Below are 22,965 nucleotides of genomic sequence, written 5' to 3' on the forward strand. Positions count from 1 at the left end.
GAGCCTGTTTCAGATTCTGTGTCTCCTTCTCTCTCTGGCTCTCACCTGCTCACACTCTGTCTCTCTTAAAAATAAATAAACATAAAAAAAATTTAAAAAAAAATATAAAATAAAAACTAAACTCTGTGCACAACATGGGGCTTGAACTTGTGACCCCAAGATTAGTAAGAGTCTCATGCTTTACCCACTGGATCAGCTAGGTGCCCCCAAAACACAACTTTTAAGACCAAGCCCTGGTTAGTCAAGATAGAGCAAATCTAAAACATTTCGGTAGACATTCACAATATAGTTATATATATTATAGTTGTAAGTATTGCTATAGAAATTTTTCCTATAATGGTTGCAAAACCTCAGGATGACATTTAGAGATCCCTAGTATAATGTCTATACTTGAAAGTCCCTATTTTGATAACCTGCTCTGTAATATAAACCAAGTCTCCAGGTTTGGATCACCTCAGACCTGGAGTACTGTGGTAATTTACAAGAATGTTAGTTTTTTGTCTTATTTCCCCAGCAGTGTAAGGATGGTCTCAATCACAAAACAGAAAAAGCTAAGGATCACTGGGCTGTCATGTACAGTGTGCAGATTGTGCACTGTATACCTCCAAGAACACCTTCACATCGTACTCTATGCAAATGCTAGCACTGGTGCATAACTTGTGCAGCTGCATAAATGAGACAGTCTTGTTTGTGATAAGTCAGTCATCAGACAAATGGGGAATAAATAAAAGTGATAGTGTGGACTCTTCTAGTGTGACTGCTTCCTACTTTTTCATTTTAATTCTCTTTATATTATAAACTTCCCAAGGTATTAAAAAAAATAAAATTTGTGACTTGTTTTTTAAAGAAAGGTATTGCTTTAATTAAGATTGTATTTGTCCGCGGGGCACCTGGGTGGCTCAGTTGGTTGAACATCTGCCTTCAGCTCAGGTCATGATCTCACGGTTCGTGGGTTCGAGCCCCACATCGGGCTCTGTGCTGACAGCTCAGAGCCTGGAGCCTGCTTTGAATTCTCTCTGCCCCTCCCCCACTCATGCTCTGTCTCACAAAAATGAATAAATGTTAAAAAAAAAAAAAAAAGATTGCACTTGTCCACAAAGTCTCTCATGCTAACTCAAAGATTCCTGCTTATCTGTCAATATTCTGAACATGAGAAAATAAGAAAAGAAGGCAGGATTCACAGACTCCAGACTGGGAAATTATTTTGTAAACAGCAGACTGAAAGATACGGCTCTGTAAAAATATAAAATATTTATACAACAAATGTATTATAAACCAAGTTGAAAGGCAAGTGGTTGAATGGGAGAACATATTTATAAAGATATGTTAACATAAAAAGTTCTGCAGTTCAGTCCTTAAAAAGAAATTATCCATGCCATAAAAATCTACAAATAATAATTTGTTGGGGCACCCAGGTGGCTTAGTCAGTTAAGTATCTGAATCTTGTTTTTGGCTCACGTCATGATCATATTTATCATGAATACACTTCACATTTTCATGTTTAGATCGGGAAAAACGCAAACGACTGATTATGATTAGAACCTGTACTTTTTTTAATAGTTTATTCAAGAGTGAACAAGCATAGGCACAAGGGGGGAAGGTGCAGAGAGAGTGGGAGAGAGAGAATCCCAAGCAGGCTCTGAGCTATCAGCGTGGAGCCTGACGGGCTCAATCTGAAGAACCATGAGATCATGACCTGAGCCAAAACCAAGAGTTGGATGCTTAATTGACTGAGCCACCCAGGTGCTCAACCTGTACTTTTTAAAAAGTAAACTCTATGCCCAAAGAGGGGTTCCAAGTCATAACCCTGAGATCAACAGGTGCATGCTCTGCTGAGTGAGCCAGCGAGGCACCCCAGATTCTGTATTAGTAAGAGTTTAGATTAAAAAAAAAAAAGGGAAAATGTAATTGTTGCCCAGTGAAAATTTATACACCATTTTGGGCTATTTCAGACATACTAATACAAAAGATATATATGTATTTTTAACTGTTAAGTAGGCTCCATGCCCATCATGGGGCTTGAACTCATGTTCTACCAAAGGAGTCAGCCAGGCACCCCTAAAAGATATCTTTGTCCCAATTCCTATTCCAGAAATCTACCCTGCAAATACATTTCAATAAGGTGGGCATGATGTTCATTGCAGCATTGCTCTTAGTAGTAAAAAAGCAGACAACTACTTGTCCAATAGAAGCATGGTTAAATAAACTACAGTACATCTCTACCATAACATGGAAAACATTGGCTAGAAAGAATAAAATAAGGAAGAAAAGGAGAAAGGCGGGAAGGTGGTTAAGAAGGGAGGTATCACAGTTGTTAAATGTGTGGTCTTTAGAATAAGAGAAACTGAACTTAAATCTCAGATTAGGTATTATAACCTTTGACAAGTGCTTTAGTTTCAACAACTACTAACAACAGACAATGACCAATGAGTGGTACTGAGCTACTGTAAGGTGCTTAAATAAAATTAGTTTTGCAGTTAAGAAACTAAATCCCACCAAAATACATAAAGACAGGTACATAGCAAGCACTTACAAAAAAAAAGGAATGTGAACACTGAGAATCAGCAAGTTTAGTAAGAAAATATCCTTCATTGGAGCAAACTGTAACATCCATCCTGGGGGAACATCTTGAAACACATATTCAATTTAACTCAATTAAACAAATATGTATTAAACAATTACTATGTGCTAAATGTTAGATAAAAAGGAAATTCACTTACCCCCCCACCCCCCCAAATTAAAGGTTCATAGAAACCTTGGAAGGTCAACTCAATTATCATGAGTAAGCTTTTAGGAATGTATCCCACATAATCTGGAGCTACTTGTTACATTACTTACATAGTATCATGATTATGCTGGCTTGTGGGTCTTCCCCAAGGCTGTAAACTGCTCAAGGGCAGGATGCCTTACCTTTTATTTGTAGCTGTTTGTCAGGGTCAAATGTGTAGCAAAGACTAAGTATTTCTTTAATTAAATGAATTAAAGAATAAATAGAAGAACGAATGAATAGGGTTTCTCCTCCACCTTTTCTGTTTGTCCTAAGGAGTTACCTAACAAAGTATAACTTTTATTACTTATTTTTGCTTACCATCTCTAACTACTGCTGAACTATAAGGTCCATGGGAGAGAGATCTTTGTCCCAAGTGCTAAAAGTGTCCAAAGAGATTTGCTGAATGACCACTTACCTTGTTTTAAAAACTGCCAAGGGGAGAATTTCTTAAATTTTACTTAATAACCCTTCCAAAGTCACCTTAAGACCGTCCTCACTGAGACCAACTGAATCCTTTAAACATACATCCATCTGTTGACTATTCTGGATCAACTGAAGCATATTTAGTCATAATCTTCATAATCAGGTTTAGTAACTATTTACAGATATTTTTTTCCCTCCATTACAGTGTGTGTACGTTAGCTTTCCTTTATAGAGAAAAAAAAGGGAACGGGTCAGTGGGCAACTTGCCAGATACCTGTTTTTAGTATTAATAAACTGCTGTCACCTCAACCAGTGAGGCAGCCAATCTCCTCAAATCCCTGGCCCACAGAAGTAGTTTCCTGACTGTAGGTCTTCTACAATTAGGCACCAAATGAGGCCCTCACTTCTGGATAAAGCTGATGGAACTACAAATGGTTTCTAGCCCAAGGAAATGAACCCCATGGCTGTTTTTAATATTCTGATAGGGGATCAAGATGCCAGTCATGAAAAGGCCCTGTAGATTCAGTTCTGAGAAGGACTTAAAATACTCCAGTCTGCCACTTTCCTGAATAAAATGATAGAGTTCAGTTATGCCCAAGGCTGATTCTGAGAAGATGTTTTTTCTCCCTGTGTTCAGAGCATCTGGTACATTTTACTTTGGTTAAGCAAAATAAAATGTTTAACTTCATTTATGAAAAACAAACTCAATACTTTTAAAAGTTTAATATTTTAATTGGACAGTTCATATGGCCTATTCAGTGGAAGCTCAGATAAGCAAAGTGCAATGAACAGAATGACGTATCACACATAAGTCTCTGTATAAGTCAACATGAAAAGATATCCTAGATATTTGAAATGGAAAAAGCAAACTATAAAACAAGTACAGTGAGCCTACTGTCAAACAGATTTTCTTAAACTATTTGTGTAGTATTATTTTTGCAAATATTTTGTTTTTTGTAATATAAAAACAACAAAATCAATGATAATGTTCAAAACACTTACTAATTATTTTGAGGTTGATTTGTAGAAGGTAATTTCAGCAAATAAGACGTTTAATGTAAAACTGTGGGTATACAATGTACTTGTCTCAAAAAAAAGTCTTATTTACAAGTTAAGGAACAAAGGGATTTTTTTAATTAACATAGGTTTCAGAAAAACATTCTTTATTATTGACTACCATAATAAAATGGATTTCCTAAGAAAAGTTCAAGTAATCATTGAAATCTTAAGAGGGGAACCAAAAGTGTTTTTTAATCATATTCAGAAAATCTAATATGTTTACTTGCTTGTTGAGTCTTTGCCAGTCTAATCTTCTCAGCTTTGGTGATTAACTATGGAGAAAGAAATTAGAAATCAGAATGTACCGGATGCTTAAAAAGATAATTACGACTAGAAAAATCAGGTTGAATAAAAATTTTTTAAAAGAGGGAAAGGTAGACAAAAGACATAAATTAAGCGTAGCCCAAATCAATATAGAAAGAACTGTTCAGGATTATGGCTTATTAAGTATAATAGATAATAAATCTTAGAATTACCTAAAACACTCAAATTTTAGTTTCACATTACTAAAAAATTTTCAGTTGAAAACAGCCACTCCATGCTGGCAATTTTTTTTACCTTTTAGGAGGGTTCAAGACCCATACTGGTTAGTTGTTTCATATCCCCTTGGACTTGAGTATTAATTACTAAGACATTTCTTAAAAGATATGTGATCCTAAATAATTATATTGTGCGTGCGAATTCATGCATTATTGGAATGAGACAATATATTTTGGTCTGAGTGCTACACAAAGGTTTGCTTACAAATCTGAAGATTAAAATATTCTACCTAGGGATCCACTCTTAAGAGAACTTATTACTTACCACACCCTTACATAAATACTTTAGTATTTTTAAAGGCAAATGAAATTGTATGGAATGTAGAAGACCGTTTAAGATGTCTAAATATTCCAAAAGTTTTCTTGATGTAAAAATTTTAAATATCTTATTGTAGCTTTGGAGGAAATGAAAATCTTACTCCCTTAAAAAATAGATTCTAGGGGCTCCTGGGTGGCTCAGATGGTTGGGCATCCAACTTTGGCTCAAGTCATGATCTCATAGCTCATGGGTTTGAACCCCACGTCAGGCTCTGTGCTGACAGCTCAGAGCCTGGAGCCTGTTCTGATTCTGTGTTTCCCTCTCTCTCTGCCCCTTCCCTGCTCGTGTTCTATCTCTCAAAAATAAACATCAAAAAATAAAAAATAAAAAAAATAGATTCTAGTAATTATTCACCAGTTTCGTTAAAATGTTTTGTGACTGTGGCCATTGGTAGGAAGTCACTTTTATTTATTGTTTAGTTTCTTAAAGTGTTTGCTTAATATTAAAAGTTTACTTAAAAGTTAAAGTAGAAGTCAGCATAGAGATAGACCGGCTACACAAGTTAAAAATACAAGTACTTAAAAACAAAAACTCAAAAGATGCCAAGGTCACCAAACAGTCTGTTTATGATAGAAAACAGTAATAGCCACATGAGGACCACATTCACAAAAGTCATCAGCAAAGCCAGAACCAGGGTTTATATCTATGGAAGTAAAGGTTTATGGGATATATTTAAGATTTTATTACCATGGAAATGAAATTAGGGTGCCCCTGTATTTGTTGTTTTTGTACAAAGTCACTTCAAGATTAAACCAAAAGCCTGTTCCTCATTATAATTTCATGAATTCTGTCTTTACCTGTTGAATATCTGATATATCAGTAATTTGTAGAAAAAAGACCATGCTAACTAAATTTCAAATATGCTTTAAAAGCTAAGGATGAATGAGAAAAGACTCATGGTCTCCAGTAGCTGTTACTGCATTTTACCCACATGCTCAAAGTGATAGGGAAGACTACAAAGGCTACAAAGACTTGCCAGAAGGAATGAGCCCCTTTCTGGGGGACGCTTCCTCATCTTACTAATCTTTTGTGAGAATTTACCCATATTGATCTCTATATGTAAAAAATACTACCATGAGTACAAAACACCTTTTTTCTTCACCTATTCTCCTCTTTTAATATTGCATAAACTGACTGGGACTTAGGAAACTGTCCCTAGTTTCCTTCTGCTCCCCGACATGAAAATGCAGAACGAAGATTCATTACCAGTGCTTTTCTTCCTTCGCTCATGGACCAAACACTACAATACTACTGGGAAACTTTGAACTGTCGTATCAGAAAAGCGCTAACGTCATACTTTTTTAGCCGCTAATTTTTTTCTAAATATTTAACTTCCGTTACTATGGTGCTTGCTCCCAGGGATCTAGCTGTAGTGGCCTCCTTCCCTTTAAGGCTTCTGTGCTTTCTGGTGCCTCTGCCTGGAAAGCCATGCATTTAAGCTCTCCTGCTTGTATGCTCACTTTCCTAAAGTCTGCTCTAGTGTCGCTTTCACAGAGAACTTCCCAGAACCTCATGTGATGTAAAGATATCTCACAATACCCTTTAATTTGCTCTTTATACACAGCATCTGTCATCACCTGACCTAAACTGTTCATCTGCAAACTTCACGAAAACAGGGTATTTTGTTACTTGCAGCTATTTCCTAGAATGGTGGCTAACACAAATCAGCACTCAAAAAATATTAATTAAATGAATTATCAAAAAGGTAGACTGACATACTAATTACTGTGTTTTCTGAAAAGTATGTACAATACCCACTTTGTGTGGTACCTTATTTTAATTACATGACGGGAGCCAACTAGCTACTTTCACATCTTCAGCTAGAATCCTATACTATTTATCAAACAAATCATGCTAAGGATGAGACTGGTGGTGCAACAGATAAATGAGATCAGGAAAAAACTTTCCAACTCAGCAACAGAGGCACTCATTGTGTTCCAATGAAACTTATAAAATTCCCCAGTCATTGTTTATTTCCTTGCCTCAAGTTTATTTATGGAGATTGGATCTTTCTGAAAAACAAAACTAATTCCTAGTTTTAAAAACATATACGATTTAAATGAAATTTCACACCAATTAGAATGGTAAATACTATTTAACAAAGTGATTTCATTTTAGTTATGAGCTCTGGTTCAATGATTTTAACATTTAAATAATCTCAAGCAGGCTTTGAAATTACCACCTCTTAGACCTGAAAGAATCCTTAGGGAGGAAGGAGGCCTTCCCACATTTCAGCAAATTCAGTCTGTATTCATGGAAACAGAATTAACAAAGACCAGTAGGAAACCTCCCTTCAAATCATCTTAAATTCCAGTGAATCCTTGGCAATGCAAGGCCAATGAAAAACACTAAACAAACCTAGCACACAGGAAGTATTATGATTTTAAGTGTAACCAGTCATAGAAGAATGCATATCTTTTTAGATTCTTATTTAATAATACACATTTAAAAATTTTATAATAGCATTAGTTATTACGTACCCTTAATTTGTTCTAAGCACTTAAAGATGTACTACTATTTATAATAATCTGATTAAAAAGAATAAACGTGACAGCACACAAGCAACAAGTAGTAAATTACTCAGTATCATTTAAAATGAAATTATTGAAACAGAATCTATTTTACATTATTTAAAGTATTTAAGCTTGTTTGTTTCACTTGACTACTATAGAGAAAAAGGAATAAAGCTTATCATTGCTATAACAAACATTAGGCATAAAGTCTCCCAATCTTATCTGTGGGGAGTCATATCTTAAAAAACTACACTCTTAAATACATTGTGTTTTTACCATTAAGACAATCTTTAAATAATCATTTACTACCAAACTATGATACATAGCAGCCAGAATTCAACACTGTTGAAATTAAACTGCTACTAACAGGTACAATAAAAGAAAGGAAAACAAGAACTCTAAATTAAAATTATGTACCCTGTGGGGAAAATAATTCTAATTTCGTATATTTCAAAATGCAGAGAAACAAGTATTGTCTCTCACAATTTAAAATGCAGTATACACCATGTAAATCTTTATCGTGTATAGGAAAACCAAGGTTATTTTAGGACTACACATTACTGACTTCCAGAAAACATTCAACCTATTATATTTAAGCTATCAAACAACTATAACAAAAAACAAAAAAAAATGAATTGATTACCTTCTCAGTGCCTCTTTTCTTTTCACGAGGCTGATTAAGTTTGGCCTGCCTATCTACCAAAATCTTCTGCCAATACCTCTGCTCATGATCACCTGGAAAACAAAAACAATAATCACTGATACAAATGAAGAAACATATTCAAGGCATTAATCACACTTCAATAATAAATCTATAGTTGTCTGATTAAATACTACTTTGTACATGCTAGAATATGAATAAAAGGTTTATTAATCAAAATCAGAAAACATAGTGCAATCACCTCTAAGTAAGAGTTATTAAAAACGACTCTGACGTCTTACCAGAAAGGATCTCGAGATTCCAGCAGTGTTTCTTTTTAATTTCCGTATATGCGTTTATTACTGTTTGAGCATCCTCAGGGGTTTTAAACCTAGCATGGCATTCTGTATCTCCTTCTAGCAAGTCCACATAAACAACTTCTGAGATTGCTGCCAAAGTATCCTGCATTAGAGTTTAGAAAGATTTTACATAAATAATAGAAATGTTTGATAATAATTATAAAATTATTCCCATGGTTGTGTTAGAATGTGTTACATAAATAAGCCATATCCAGTTTAAAATGAGGAGTAACTATCCTACTTATCATACACAGGGGTGCCTGGCTGGCTCAGTCAGTACAAGTTAGGTGACTCTTGATGTAGGGGTTTTGAGTTCGAGCTTCATGTTGAGGGTAGAGATCATTTACATAATCTGGGCTAGAACTCACAACCCCAAGATCAAGAGTCATAAACTCTCTTGACTGAGCCAGCCACGCACCTCTAAAATATACACAAATACTCTTAAAATTGACTTGGACAAAGTTGAAAACTCTAATCAAACCCTTTTTTTCAATCACAATCTTAGAATATTAACTAGCATAGGACTACTACAGAGAGACAACTGATTTATAGAGCAGGATGTACAAATAATTTCCCCTAGCCCCCACATCAAGAAGGGGATTACAAGTCACGGTATAGTTAAAATAAGGAATACAATTAAAAACAAACAAAAAACCCAGAATGGATTGGGGGAGAAGGTGCGTTTCCACTTATCTGTACAAAATTCCTTATGACTTAAAATATATGAAAAAAAATTCAACTTTTTCTAACAACTTGTGAAAAAAAACATTTCATGGGAGCCTACAAAAATCCTAGGTTCCTGAGTAGATCTATGGGAATATAGCTCAAGAGTTCATACTTTCTGATGAAATACCTCAACAATCTCTTCTAAACAAGTTGTGGTCCCCCAGCAAGGAAAAGTTTTACCTATAATGCCTGCTGTGAGGGCAAATTAACAAGATTCCTGCATTCCTAACCATTTCTTCCCAGCATGTTCTGTGGTGTAAACAATGCAATTATGCAGGAATGTTATATAATTCTTCATTCATCAACTTCCATTCAGAAAACCAAAGAAATTACTAGAGATTCCCAACTTAAAAAAAAAAAAAGCACTTTAAGCATCTGGCTTTACTTTTGACCCAAATTTCAAGCCTCAAAGAATTTAGATTACTTTTAGATGTTGGATTTTTAAGGTCTGAATTCTGTAACTGAGCAGTATTCTGGAAATATTATTTCACCACAATATAAGAAAAGTTTATTAGTTAATAATAAAGAATAAGCAATAAAAACCTGAGAAGCCAGGGAGTATTAACTCAACCCTACTCTTAGCAGATTGCCTATCTCAAAATTGGCACTTATTGATTGCTAATTACATGAAAAAAATAGAACTGGAGGGAAATATACTTGCCAATTCTTTCTACTTGTACTTGAGTACTAAATTTAGAAAGCAAGACAAATAATTGGTATGAAGTTAATGAAATGTGAATATATTAACTGGTAGTGTTTTGTAACTGACTTACCAGATAGACCCGATTACTACAATTCAAAATATTACCTATATATCCATTATAATGTTAGGCTAATCCCAGGACTTAAAACCATTCCTTAAAATGATAAATTAGCCTGGTAATCACATGGGCAAGTTAAATAGCAGTAAATACCATAATAACTCCATTTTTGTTCCGGCAAAATGTAAGTAACTACTAACTTTTAACAATGTTATGATTTTGTAAGTAATTTTTAACTGATATACTTATCTTTTAGATAACAAAAGCTCTTTGATGAATATTACTGAATCTATGTTATTTCAAATAACAAACTGTTTCTAATTTTTCTTTTAAATCTTTTGCAACCGGATTAACCACAGCTTCATTTACATCCTCAGTTTTTTACCCTTCTGATCTGAAATTCTGTATTGTTACCATACTCTGAAATATAAGTTGGTAATACCAATTTGGGATTCACCAAATCCCTCATCAACATCTTAAAGAGAATCTAAATTTATGTTAGTGACAGCTACAGGATTTTACAGGAAACAGGATTTCAGATAAAGTGTTCACAAGCTTATTTCAGTGAGCAACTTCAATGGTCATGCAAGTTAAAAAATGTGACTGGTAGGAGTCTATGCAAAATCAAAACAACATACTAGATGACGATGAATGTCAGCATAACAATTGAAAATATATTTGCTATGAAAATATATATGCTATTTTACATAGGAATGTCAATAAGAAACAAATATGGTTGTGCTGTTACAAAAGGCTGTTAGAAGATCAAATAGATAAAGTGAAAAAAGACTGCAGAGCAATAGATATAACAATGTGTACTGTAAATTATATAGGACTCCGTATTTATTTGTACACGCATACAAAATTTTTGTAGCTTTTCAAAATATTTTACACTTTTCTGTAATTGTTTCACATTTTTAAAAATTGTTTCACATTTTTAAACAATCAGTGCAGACTGAAAATAGCAAAAAAAATTAATAAATAATATTAACAAAACCTTTTTTCTCCAAAAATATCTTCCATTTCTTCCAGGAAAAAATTTCAATTTCCAAGAGGATTAACAGACAAAACTACTAAATTTACGTTAAGTTAAAAAATATGCATATAATATCCCCTTTGTTCCAAAATAGCTCTGACTTTCTTTAGGTCACAAAATCTTTTGGGAATCTACTGGAAGTTAAGAGCTCTAATGAAAACAAATTATGTTTGCTACAAAATCAGACAACAACAGATGATTAAAAATTCATAATAACTTCAGACCAACTCTAACGTTGACTAGATATTTAATACATTTTAGCATGAAATATTTTCTAAAATAAATTTTCTCTGAAAATAGATGTCCCTTAAAGGAATACCAGGAAAGCATTTTACTAATTTATTCTTTTAAGTTATAATGACTATAGTAAGGCTTACTCATTCAACTACTCAATCAACCGTTAACGGCACCAATAAAAATAAGCCAAGTGCAGTTCTATTGAAAGATGTTTTTTTTTTTTTTTGAAATTTTTTTTTTTTCAACGTTTATTTATTTTTGGGACAGAGAGAGACAGAGCATGAATGGGGGAGGGGCAGAGAGAGAGGGAGACACAGAATCGGAAACAGGCTCCAGGCTCTGAGCCATCAGCCCAGAGCCTGACGCGGGGCTCGAACCCCTGGACCGCGAGATCGTGACCTGGCTGAAGTCGGACGCTCAACCGACTGCGCCACCCAGGCGCCCCTGAAAGATGTTTTAAACTGAGCTCACTGCAAATTTCATCCAGCAGGGAATTTCAGACTTCAGATTTTGCTTCAAATCAAATACAAGAGTTACGGTAGAATCAAATCTAGACATAGTTTATTGCAGAGAAACAAATTCTAATTTTACTTGCTTTGTTTTCCATATGCAAAACATTTTCACATGGGGAAGTTTTAAAAAGGAAAGAGCAACAACTATCCTCAACACACAAAAGCATTACCCTGACTTGTTTCCTGCCAGGCAGAGGCTCAGTGCTAATGATCTTCACAATCACGCCACTGACAAACTGTGGTCCTGTTGCATTAACCTTTTCCTGGGGACAACACTCTTCACTGTTTGCTGTTGATTTGAAAAGGAAAGAGAAATAAGCCTCTTACACTCAGTAATTTAGTAGGCCCACTTTAGAAGAACAACAGTAATTTCTGCAGCTGATTTAAGTAACCAATTTTAATTTACTTAATGTAACTGTAAAATAAGTTATTCTGGTGTCATACTGCTTACTGCAGATTACCATGAATAAAAATACCCAAACCTTTACTACTCTAATTGCAGGGCCTGGTTAGAACACTTGTAAAACCTTAGAAAAAACTCCCCCTTTTTCTTAACCAAATAATAGAGTACTTTACTTAGTAAACAGACACAGAACAGTATGTTAACATTCAACAAACATTACAATTAAAATGTGAAAATTTAAGATTTTCAATTTGTAAGAATTCCAAATATGTCCTAATAGGATAAAATTACAGACGGAAATTGTAATTTTTCTTTCTACAAACTTGCTCAATTGATAGACACTCATCACTAATTCTGATTAATAAAAACTGTAGAGAAAACTTAAGTAAAAAAGACACTTTTTTTTCTTTTTTTAATTTTTTTAAATGTCAAGGGCTTGAATTACAAGGGGCTTGAACATAGGACGCAGATCCAGAGACACATGTTCTACTGAGCCAGCCAGGTGCCCAGAAAAACAGGAGTCATGGAAACGAGCACTTCAAATATTCTTATATCAAAAATAAATTGCACATTTAAGTTTTTAAAAATTAAGGTTTATCCTGTAACTCAGAAATAGTACATTAGTATATAAACACAATACAATACTACAAAAACTATTATAGTGGTATTTACTTTTTTCATTTTCTATTCCAGAGTTAGGAGCTACTCCATTTGTTTCCATTTTTGACTCCGATTTTATTTGGGATATTGTTTTTTTTAAAGAAGACATGCTGGCTTTTTGCAGTGCTAAATACTCTTTTTTCAAATCCATCCATTCGCTCCTGTAACGAAAAGAATGTACTTTTGAAATAGTGAAAAAAGATGGTCAAATAAAAAGTTATTATCAAAGTATATACATTCACAGTGCCTTGCAATCTTTTCCTTCTTCAAACACATACATTCACACTACTTCTGGAGTCCTAAGTCCATCCAGTAAATATATAAAGGGGAGTTCCATCTGACCCAACATTCAGATTAAATGTTTTAAATTTGACAATTCAATTCTTGAGTATGTTTCAAATATTTTCATTTATGAAAATAAAAGTTTTGAATTAATTAACTAGTAACAATTAGTCATCACTAGGGGAAAATGGCAGATTACTATTTAGAGATTATTTGTTAAACTGCTTCCAATTTGGGAGATAACATTCCTTAGCATTTACTTGACTCAAAAGGAATTTCTAAGAAGAAAAAAAACTCCCCATGGAAGCAATTTATTTATTTACATGCATTTAACATGTAGATGTTTCTTCAAACAGCTAGAGCTCCTCCAGATAGAAACACAATGCCTCTCCAGGCTCCACAGGAGCACTCATTGTTACTCTAATCTATGCCATCAAACAAGCAGATAGGGTTTTTTTTTTTTTTAAAGAGGATATCTTGTGGTAATGGTCTTAGCTGTTATTATTGACATCTGTATACTTCAAAAAAAAAAAAAAAAAAAGTATCCAGACCCACCCAGGATCATACATTCCCAGAGAGCTGATACATTAGAATAACAAAAACCTCTTGTAATGATTCTCTGAGATAAAAAGGCAAGAGGAATTCAGCAGTTAAGAATAGTATAAATACAAGTGCCTGAAGTCCTTGCCTTTTAACCTTCAAGAGGAGGACAGGGCACTTCGAGAGAGTACAATTCAAGAAGGATCAGAAAAACTTTCTTGGCAAAGGTATGGTTTTTTGCCTTTTCTTTTCTTTTCCTACAAGGCTTCCGCTTCTTGTGTGGATGGACTCCCTTTAACTTTAACATGGAAGTACTTTCTTTGACTTTTAAATAGTAAGTGCTTCCATGTTTTAGTAGAAGTGAATCCAAATCATTCCTCTGAATGTAACAAGGCAAGTTCCTTATATAGCCCAAGGGGAGTCCCTTTGCTTTAACATGGGGGTACCTGCTGTGTAAAACAAAAGTAAGTGCTTCCATGTTTCAGTGGAGGTGTTCCCAAATGGACACAACTTTTATCTTGATCCGGCATCTTCTAAGCTTACTTTACAGGTTAAGAAATGGTAACTTTTTCACATTTTTACAAGACTGGGCTCCCCACCACTTAAACGTGGATGTACTTGCTTTGTATCTAAAAAAGTAAGTGCTTCCATGTTTTAGTGATGGTAAGTCTTACTTTTACATTTTAGAAACTTACAAGGCTTAATTTAAGCCTCACCGAAATGACCATCTATGGTATATTTAAGCTGTACCCTTAAAACTGTTAAGGAACGCCCTCTACTTTAACATGGAGACACTTGCTGTGACATGATAAAAATAAGTGCTTCCATGTTTTAGTGTGGTGGTTCCTTTGAAATCCTCAAGTGCCTTATATCCATTATATGTGCAGATCTTGGCTACATGCCATGACTGTTGCTAATATGCAACTCTGTTCAATACAAATTGGAATTGCACTTTAGCAATGGTGATGGCGTGTGCCAATTTTCAACTACAGAATCTGTATCGTCTACTTACTTTGAAAGTACTCTTAAGGGTATAACCTCTTCTCCCATTTTGTGCCTCTCTTTGTGTTTTTTCTTATGCTTCCTTTTTGCTTTTAAAAGGGATCCATCTTTTACATCTCCAGTATCCTTTTCCTCTTCAGTAGAGACTTCTAAATCTTAATATCAAAAAGTTAACTTTAGGTAAATAAGGATTTCTTAATCTCTCATTTTAATTTAATTGTAGATAAATTAACCTTGAAGTTGTCAATACCTTTGTTTTCTTTGGGAACTTCTACATCTTCTTTTTTAATGTTGTCTTTCTGCGTTATTTTCTTTACTTTTGACCTGGGAGTTGGGTGTTCTGCTTCTTCAGAGATACTTCTCTTCCTCTTCCCCGTTCTGACTGTAGGTAAGCTGGATGCTTCTGCTCTTTCCCGTTTTTTCTTTTTCTTAGACGGTGGCTTCTGGGGTTCAGTAATCTCTACTTCAGATCCCTCAGATGTGGTCCTGGATCTTTTCATTTTTCCTACAGTCTCTTTACTTGTGTCAATATTTGACTCTTTGGTCTGGATATTGTCCTCTTTCTTCATTCGGCCTTTCTTCTTCTTCTTCTTTTTCTTTTCTTCTGTAACAATGTTATCATTAGTGTTCATTTTAATTCAACTACGTTTACTTAAATATCAATATTAAGTTACCTGATACTCCAAGGACAGGAATAGGCTTATTTTTTACTGTCTTAGGAAATATGCCAGGTTTTCTTGGTGCTTCTTCTGGTGGGTTGTTAAGAAACTGAAAACCAATAAAAGTTTGTTACTATTTAAAAACACTTGCTAATTGTCTTTGCTTTTCTTTTTAGGTTCGGGACCTACCTCAATAGCTTTCGCTGCTTGTTCTTTTGTTTCAAATTCTACAAAGGCAAATCCCTTTGGATCTCCAGTAGATTTATAATGTGGTATACTTATATAAACAACATTGCCACATTTCCCAAATACTCTTTCAATCCAGCTGTGATTAACATTTTTGGGAAGTAATTCCTATAAGTGAGAAGCGATATTAAAATAGAAGAACTTTTTCAGGGTCAATAAATTTTTACTTGTAATGTTAGAATGTTTCTGTCATTCTTTTGAATGCCAGCACTGACCTTTTAGAAAATAAGGTCTCACCACATACATACCACATATACTGTCCGCTCATCCTCATCTTTTGGTCGTTCACCTAAAGGCTTTTTTCTCCTGATTCTGGTGCCTTCTAAGTCCAGCTATGAAATAGTTACATGAGATTAATAATTGACATAATAATTCCATGATATAGTTGTAATAATTCTTACCTCTACAACAGATGAACTTTTCAGTGCTCTGGCTATTAACTTTCCATCTGTGGTCAATTTTTTCATTTTGTTGAAAGACACGAGAAGTGATATATCAACATCTAATGGAAATGCATAAAATTAGTATTACAGAGAATAATTGCATTTTGGTAAAAAATTAATCACATTTCCCTCCTTTCAAAATTAATTAGTAAAATGCCTTATGAGAATTAATGCACTAAGCACACAGCATTCAAGAAAACTCAACACTGAAAACTTTGCTCACTGAAAACTGAGCTTGCAAGGAGCTCAACCACACAAACATGGAGCCTGGGTGGCTAGTTAGGTTAAGCCTCCGACTTTAGCTCAGGTCATAATCTGTCTCCGCACAAAGCCTGCTTGTGAACCCCTGTCCCCATATCTCTGCTCTATCTCTAAGATAAACAAAAAAATATAGGATGTGTGTCTCCAGAATTAACTGAAATCTTTGTCTTTTAACACTAGAAATCTGTCTTCTAAAGCAAAAGTGAGCTATAATAGTTTTCACGTGTAAAAACTAATGGATTTGTATGTATAGTATATGGTATATATCACAATACAAAATATGCTACCATTGTATTTATGGTAAACGTTGTACAAGTTTAAGGCAATAACCCTCTAAAACTAGTTCCATTCATTATACAGTGAAGTAAACTTACATCCATCTCTGGACTTTTCTATTTGTTCTCGAAGAAATCTATCCTTGTGAAGATTTGCATCTCCAAACCAGAAATCCACTTGCTTAGCAATATCTGCAAGCACTTGTTTAACTCGTGACCGTTTCTTTTTTTCTACTTCTTTTTTCTTTTCAGGGTTTTCTTCTTCCATTGCTTTTTCTTGATTTCCACTTTCAGCTTCCATTCCTGTGTACTGAAAAAAGGTTTATATCACATGTAATAGGAAAATATTTGGGTTACCCTTTTTATTATCTGAAGGCTTAATAGACTCATTCAGCTGGCAGAGAACAAACTTTGGGTTAACACTTGTAATTAGCTGAGAAAACTTTCATTGTGGTTTTTTTCTAAATCTCTTACCTGTTCACTTTTCATTAGCCTTTTTACATTCAAAATAATTTACAACCTATGTCATTAATTACCTTAAGCTTTTGATGCATTTTAGTTCAGGGCCAGAATGTTCTAGTATAGCATAAAATCTCTACCAACATCTATATCTCACCAAACTACACTTCTAAATCAATATGTCAAATTATAAGATTAAAGTCTCAGACATTCTCCATCTTAACAAACTAAAAAATACAATCTCCAATGAAATAAGTTGATCTTGGTTTTGATTTTTAAGTGTTTTTGTTTTCAGTGTTTTCTTAAGTAATCTCTACACCCAAAGTGGGGCTTGGGGGCTTGAATTTACAATCCTGAGATCAAGAGTCCCATGCTCTATGGACTAAGCTAGCCACGTGCCCAGAAATGTTAATTTCTGTTCATTAGAAACAGAACTGGCTTTCTCTTTTCCAGGTGACCTTCCCATCCCAGTGTTTATTTCTTGGGACAGCAAACCTCTTTCCTTGAGTTACTTTGCATGTATCTTCTTTGTTATCTAGCTCTTCCTAAAACCTGGTTATCTAGCTCGTCCTGAAACTGGTGTTCTAGCTCTTCCTAAAACCTGGCTGGCAAATCTTCAACTGAGGGCCTTCTGAATTTGCAGTTCCCTTCCAAACACTTGCTGCCTAGATAACATGGCTTGCTCCCTCACTTGCTAATGTCTTGTTCAAATGTCACTTCATTTAAAACTGCAAATTTCTGGATACCTGTGTCTCCCTTGCCTTACTTTTCCTTCATTGCACTTATCTTCTAACATTATTGTACATTAAAAAAAATGCTTATTTATTTGTTTTTAGGAGTGGTGAGGCAGAGAGAAAGGGAGATAGACAATACTAGGGAAGCTCCTCAAAGCCTGACATGGGGCTCAAACTCATGAACCGTGAGATCATGACCTGACCTGGAAGTTGGATGCTCAACTAACTGAGCCACTCAGGTGCCCCTACTGTACATTTTTATTTATCCTTCCTAGAATGTAATATTAATGAAATCAGGTTTTTGTCTGTTTTGTTTACTGATGAATTCCCATTCCCTGGCACACAGTAGTCACTCAAAAATTTGTTGAATGAATTGTGGCCTCTTCACTGAACCACTAGAAGTACATACACAAAAAGAAGTAAATGAGCAAAGGCTTATTAAATCGGGCCTGCGGTGAGATTTATCTCTGTAACATAGTTTTCCCATATTTTATTTCCCAGGCTCCCATAACTGTTTTCTTGGGACACAGGAGAGTGAAGACATATGGGGAGAGTTTTATCTGATTGCACCAGGGTCGGAGCCACTATTGGTTGGTATGCAGGCCTTGGACCTATGGACCAGAATGGCATACTAGATTGATGGGAAACAGGGGCTAAGGCTTTTACACATCAAGGTGACCTAAAACATTCTGGTCCGTTATCTATGGAAGTCACACACGTCTGTTGTAATGTAAAGGGGGGAAAAAGTGGATTTGGATTAATTGCTCAGTTTGAGTAAGTGCTGGGGCCAAGACTCCAGATGAGATGAAGATGCTGTCTCTACTGTATCTTCTGTCTTTATCCTTCTTTAAAGTTCAGTGTACATAGTATTAAAGCCTATTTCTGTCTCTTTGGCCTGTCAGCTGGAATCAGTTACTGAGCACCAATGCTGCAGACAGTAATGGAAATGGAAAATGTGTTTCAAAGTGACACCCAGTAAGAGAGTACAAGCCATTAATGCATGTTCAAATCTCCAACTAAACATGCAATCTCACAAAAATCAGATGAGTATTTTGGCATTTTTCAGAACAGGCTGGAGCTGACTGACCAAGTACCAATTTTGAAAATATACAAGTAATGAAGTATTTATTGAGATACTTATAAAAGAGTTACTTGTCAGAATTAATCATTAAAAAAAAAAACAAAAACCAAAAACCAATCAGGTGTCATTTAGTGCTGAATAACCACATTCTTTAGCCCATCCTGTGAAGCTTCCCTTTCCATCATTCTAGTGAAACTGAAAACAGTGATCTCCACTGACTACTGGAGTAGTCTCTACTACTCCAGTCTACTACTGGAGCTACTGGAGTAGCTCTTGCAGTCAAACTCCCTCTTTGAAAATATTTTCTTCATCTGGCTTCCAGGAGAGTTTTCCTCCTTCTCAATTTCTTTTTCTGGACCATTCCACTCTGCTCTACCTTTACATGCTACCCAGAATTGAATTCAGTCCTGGGCTCCCTTCTTATCTCCACACATATCCTTTTCCAGGCTTTACGCTGTTTAGCTCTATGCTGATGTTTTACAAATCTATATTCTCCAGCCCTTACTTCTCCCATTAGCTCCTCCCATTCCAATATTCAATCATCCATTTGACATCTTCACTTATCTTCCTGAACTATATATATCTCATGTGGAAAATGGCAAAAACCGAACGCTCAAATTTTAACAAACCTCTTTTTGCCTTGTTTTTCCCATTCTGGAAAACACCAATCACAAAACTGTTGAGAGCAAAAATTCTGAAATCCTCCTTCTTTTCCTCATATACCACAACAAATCCATTAGCATTTTTGTTAGCTCTACCTTTATAAAATATATCCTGAATATGAATACTTTTCATTTATCACCTGGTTCATGCTATCATTGTGTCCTGTCTGAACTACTACAAGAACATAACTTGTGCTTGCTTCTACTCTTCTTCCATTATCACCAACTCTCCAGACAGCAGCCAGAATATGTAAACCAGAGATGTCAATATCTTGGACAAAGTCCTCCAAAGGATTTTTAATCACACTCAAAATCCAAAATCCATAGTATGCCTAAGCAGTATGTTCTCTAGCCTGGGGATATCTAACTTCATTTCTTAACAATTCTTTCCAACAGGTTCACTCCAACTACAACATATCATTCCTTAAACATGCTAAGGCCATTCCCATCTCAAGGCCTGTGCTCTTGCTGTTTACCTTCCCTGCCACATCGCAGGGATTACTTCCCTGTTCATTCAGGTCTCCATAAATGTCAATTTCTCAAAAAGGCTTTCTTTCACTCAATCTAAGATATTCCTTACCTGGCAACTTTAACCCCACCTATCCCCTCTGTCACCACTTTGTATCCTTGTATCTTCTTGGAGTTATAATTTTATTGCCTGTCTACCCCACTAGAATGCAAAAAACTCTGAAGGTAGGGACTTGAGCTTGATCACAACTTAAGCATTTGTTAACTAATTATTTAAAAGGATCTCTCATACACTGCAAAACGTTAAGCACTTCAAGTTCTTTTGAAAGGGGGTAGGATTATAATTTAAAAATACGCGGAAGCTAAAAATTATTACATAAGGATCCAATGTTAACTTTCCTTTTTGTAAAAACTCCAAATTAGTAAATGGCATAGTATTAGCTCTCTAGTTCCTTTCCTTGTCAGAGCCACCATCTAAAGAAACAGTGGACAGAATTGCAGAAGTGAAGAAAGTCATGATTTCCCCAAACCAGATTTTTCCTATCATTCTCATCTCAGAGACCCTCCTCATTCCTTTTCCTAAGGATTATTTTTGTGACCCGAATAATTAAGTTCCAAAACTCTTGCCTAGTGTGTATAACATATGTCTGCAATTTCGATTTTAAGAAATATATCCTCTAGATAATCAAACACATCTCTGTTATTAGAGAAGATATGGATGAAACATAAAGTAACAAGATAGGATTCAATTTAACTTTCCTATGCAATGGCTGCTAGAAAATCAGGAAGTTACACGGCAGTACTTTTGTCACAGTCTTGATTCTCCAACTCTACCTTCTCACTCCCTCCATAAAACGTTACCATTATTATTACCAACTTCTGGAAGGGCTCTTTCTCTCCTTCCAGTGTGTTCACAACTACTGTCACTATAATACGGGAACAGTTTATAAATGGTTCCAGAAGTCATCTATCCTTCTCAGAAGCTGTGTAACTTGTCCAAAACACAGATATAATTTTATGATTTTAATGTTACAACTTTCAACATTAAAAATCCTTTACCACTTTCTTACAATATGCAAGTTTAAAAAATTGGTAATAAAAAAATAAAAATTAAAAAATTGGTAATGAACCAGTGACATCTAACTGGCTTCTAAACAGGGGCTTAAAGAATAAAAGTTACTGTATAACAATGCCAGTTACTTTACATATATTGTTTTAAATCCTCAGTCACAATCAGGTAGTTTCTTCCAACTTGTTTTGACACAGGCTTAAAGGTGAAGTGAATTGGCCGAAACTAGCTAGGTAAACAAGTTCTGGTAAATTCGACTCCTATTAGTAGAACCTCTTGTAGTCTGTCATCATTCATTCTATCTTCTGACTCAGATATTCTTAACCTAAAGTCCAGGGAATTTTGGATGGGTTTCAAACATTCTTGTCAATTTCATGAAATTGTTAAAAGATACATTTTAAAAAGAGAAATCTAAATATGTGAATATAAAATGAATACACATCAAATATTTTAAGTAATAAATCACGGAACTAGTTAAGTAGGATTTTTTATGTGTGTGTTCTGTGTTAGGAAACAGTTAAGTATTAAAAACTAGCTCAGGGGGTGCAGAGCTGGCTCATTCAGAAGACCATGTGACCCTTAATCTCAGGGTCATGAGTTTAAGGGCCCATGTTCGGTGTGGAGCCTACCTAAAACAAGATAAACAAATAATAAATTTAAAAAATTATATAAAATACCAAATCGAAGGAGAATTAAAATAAATAAGCAATGAGGAACACTGAAATGAATTTGTTAATAGGTGTAAAACTGGTTACGGCAGTAATTGCAAAATTAATTTAATTCCAAGACTAATTTCCATTATTATCGTTTTCTACAACTTACACAAAGTAAAATAACTCAATGACAATGAAAGAGATAACCTAGACAACACATACAATATAACGCTTCTTGGCCATTTCAAGGTTCTTCATAATTTCCCTACAAAATTATACTCAAAATATTTGGACATGTACATGAATTTTCCTGGGAAACTCATCCATAGCTTTTATCGTTTTGGGAGGAAATGGTGTGTCAAAAACGTTAAGTTCTAGTCACGGCTGACCACCCAACGGTACCAGAACTCCCTTGCCTGTGTGCAAGTTCTTTTTACCTTACTTGTCTTATAAACCTCTATTCAATTTTCAAGATCCACGTTAAATGGCATCTTACTCTCTATAGCTTTCCAAGACCACTTCTTCCTTAATTAACTGCTACCTTACTTTCCCTAAAGGGCATCTATGAACGCACTCAGTACACTTAACACTTTTACTTTGTTAGCTCCTTTCCGTAATTGATTTTCGACATCCTTTGATGACAAAAACTAGAATCCTGAAAAAGAAAATGACTTAACTTCACAACACAAGCCCTCACATTCGCTATCGTTTGGCCGCCAAGGCTCAGATCGACGAAGTAAGGTAATTTCCACTTTGGCTACGGCCCCCCTCAGCACCCGTCCTTTCGCAAGGACGTCGCCAAATGCTGGGCGGACCCCCAACCTCCCAACGCCGGACAATACGCGCCCCCAACCTCTGAAAACTGGAACTACAAGGGCTGCCAAAGCATTTCTGCGCGTGCGCACAGAGAACTAGCACAAGCAAACTGATGGGTTTGCGGGAGGGGGCGAGGTGAGAAGAACGATAGATAAAATGGACTGCATGAAAAAAGAGAAACTGAGACCTCGCTCAACCTGACCAACACTATCTACAGTCTACTTGGAACTTACTCCGCTCAATTCCCAACACACAGGGCTGGGGACTGCGTCTTCCAACCTTTTCGTCTCTAGATCCTTATGGTCCGGGTTTCCGCGTCATAGGACGAGCGACACCGTTCTCCCGTACGCCTCGGAAA

At 35.3% G+C, this 22,965-nt stretch overlaps 1 protein-coding gene across 3 annotated transcripts; it reads right to left on the minus strand.

Moving 5' to 3' along the window:
* Window positions 1-3,901: 3,901 nt before the first annotated feature.
* On the minus strand, window positions 3,902-22,956 carry LARP7 (La ribonucleoprotein 7, transcriptional regulator). Of its 3 annotated transcripts, none has more exons than XM_040475770.1 (13): window positions 22,841-22,956; window positions 16,765-16,975; window positions 16,088-16,188; window positions 15,935-16,018; window positions 15,630-15,794; window positions 15,456-15,549; window positions 15,032-15,382; window positions 14,792-14,936; window positions 12,970-13,118; window positions 12,065-12,183; window positions 8,566-8,725; window positions 8,267-8,358; window positions 3,902-4,524 (listed from the first exon to the last, which is right to left on the minus strand). In XM_040475770.1, exons 2-13 carry the CDS (start codon window positions 16,964-16,966, stop codon window positions 4,444-4,446), a joined length of 1,743 nt encoding a protein of 580 aa, XP_040331704.1. In that variant the 5' UTR covers window positions 16,967-16,975; window positions 22,841-22,956; the 3' UTR covers window positions 3,902-4,443. The 3 variants fall into 3 exon arrangements, with proteins under 3 accessions (XP_040331704.1, XP_040331687.1, XP_040331695.1); XM_040475753.1 differs by having other exon boundaries at window positions 15,032-15,385; XM_040475761.1 differs by having other exon boundaries at window positions 15,032-15,385; window positions 16,765-16,968; window positions 22,841-22,954.
* Between the last annotated feature and the right edge of the window lie 9 nt (window positions 22,957-22,965).

This window comes from Herpailurus yagouaroundi, unplaced genomic scaffold, assembly GCF_014898765.1.
Source record: "Herpailurus yagouaroundi ecotype Mexico unplaced genomic scaffold, PumYag 28, whole genome shotgun sequence".
Taxonomy (NCBI): Eukaryota; Metazoa; Chordata; class Mammalia; order Carnivora; family Felidae; genus Herpailurus; species Herpailurus yagouaroundi.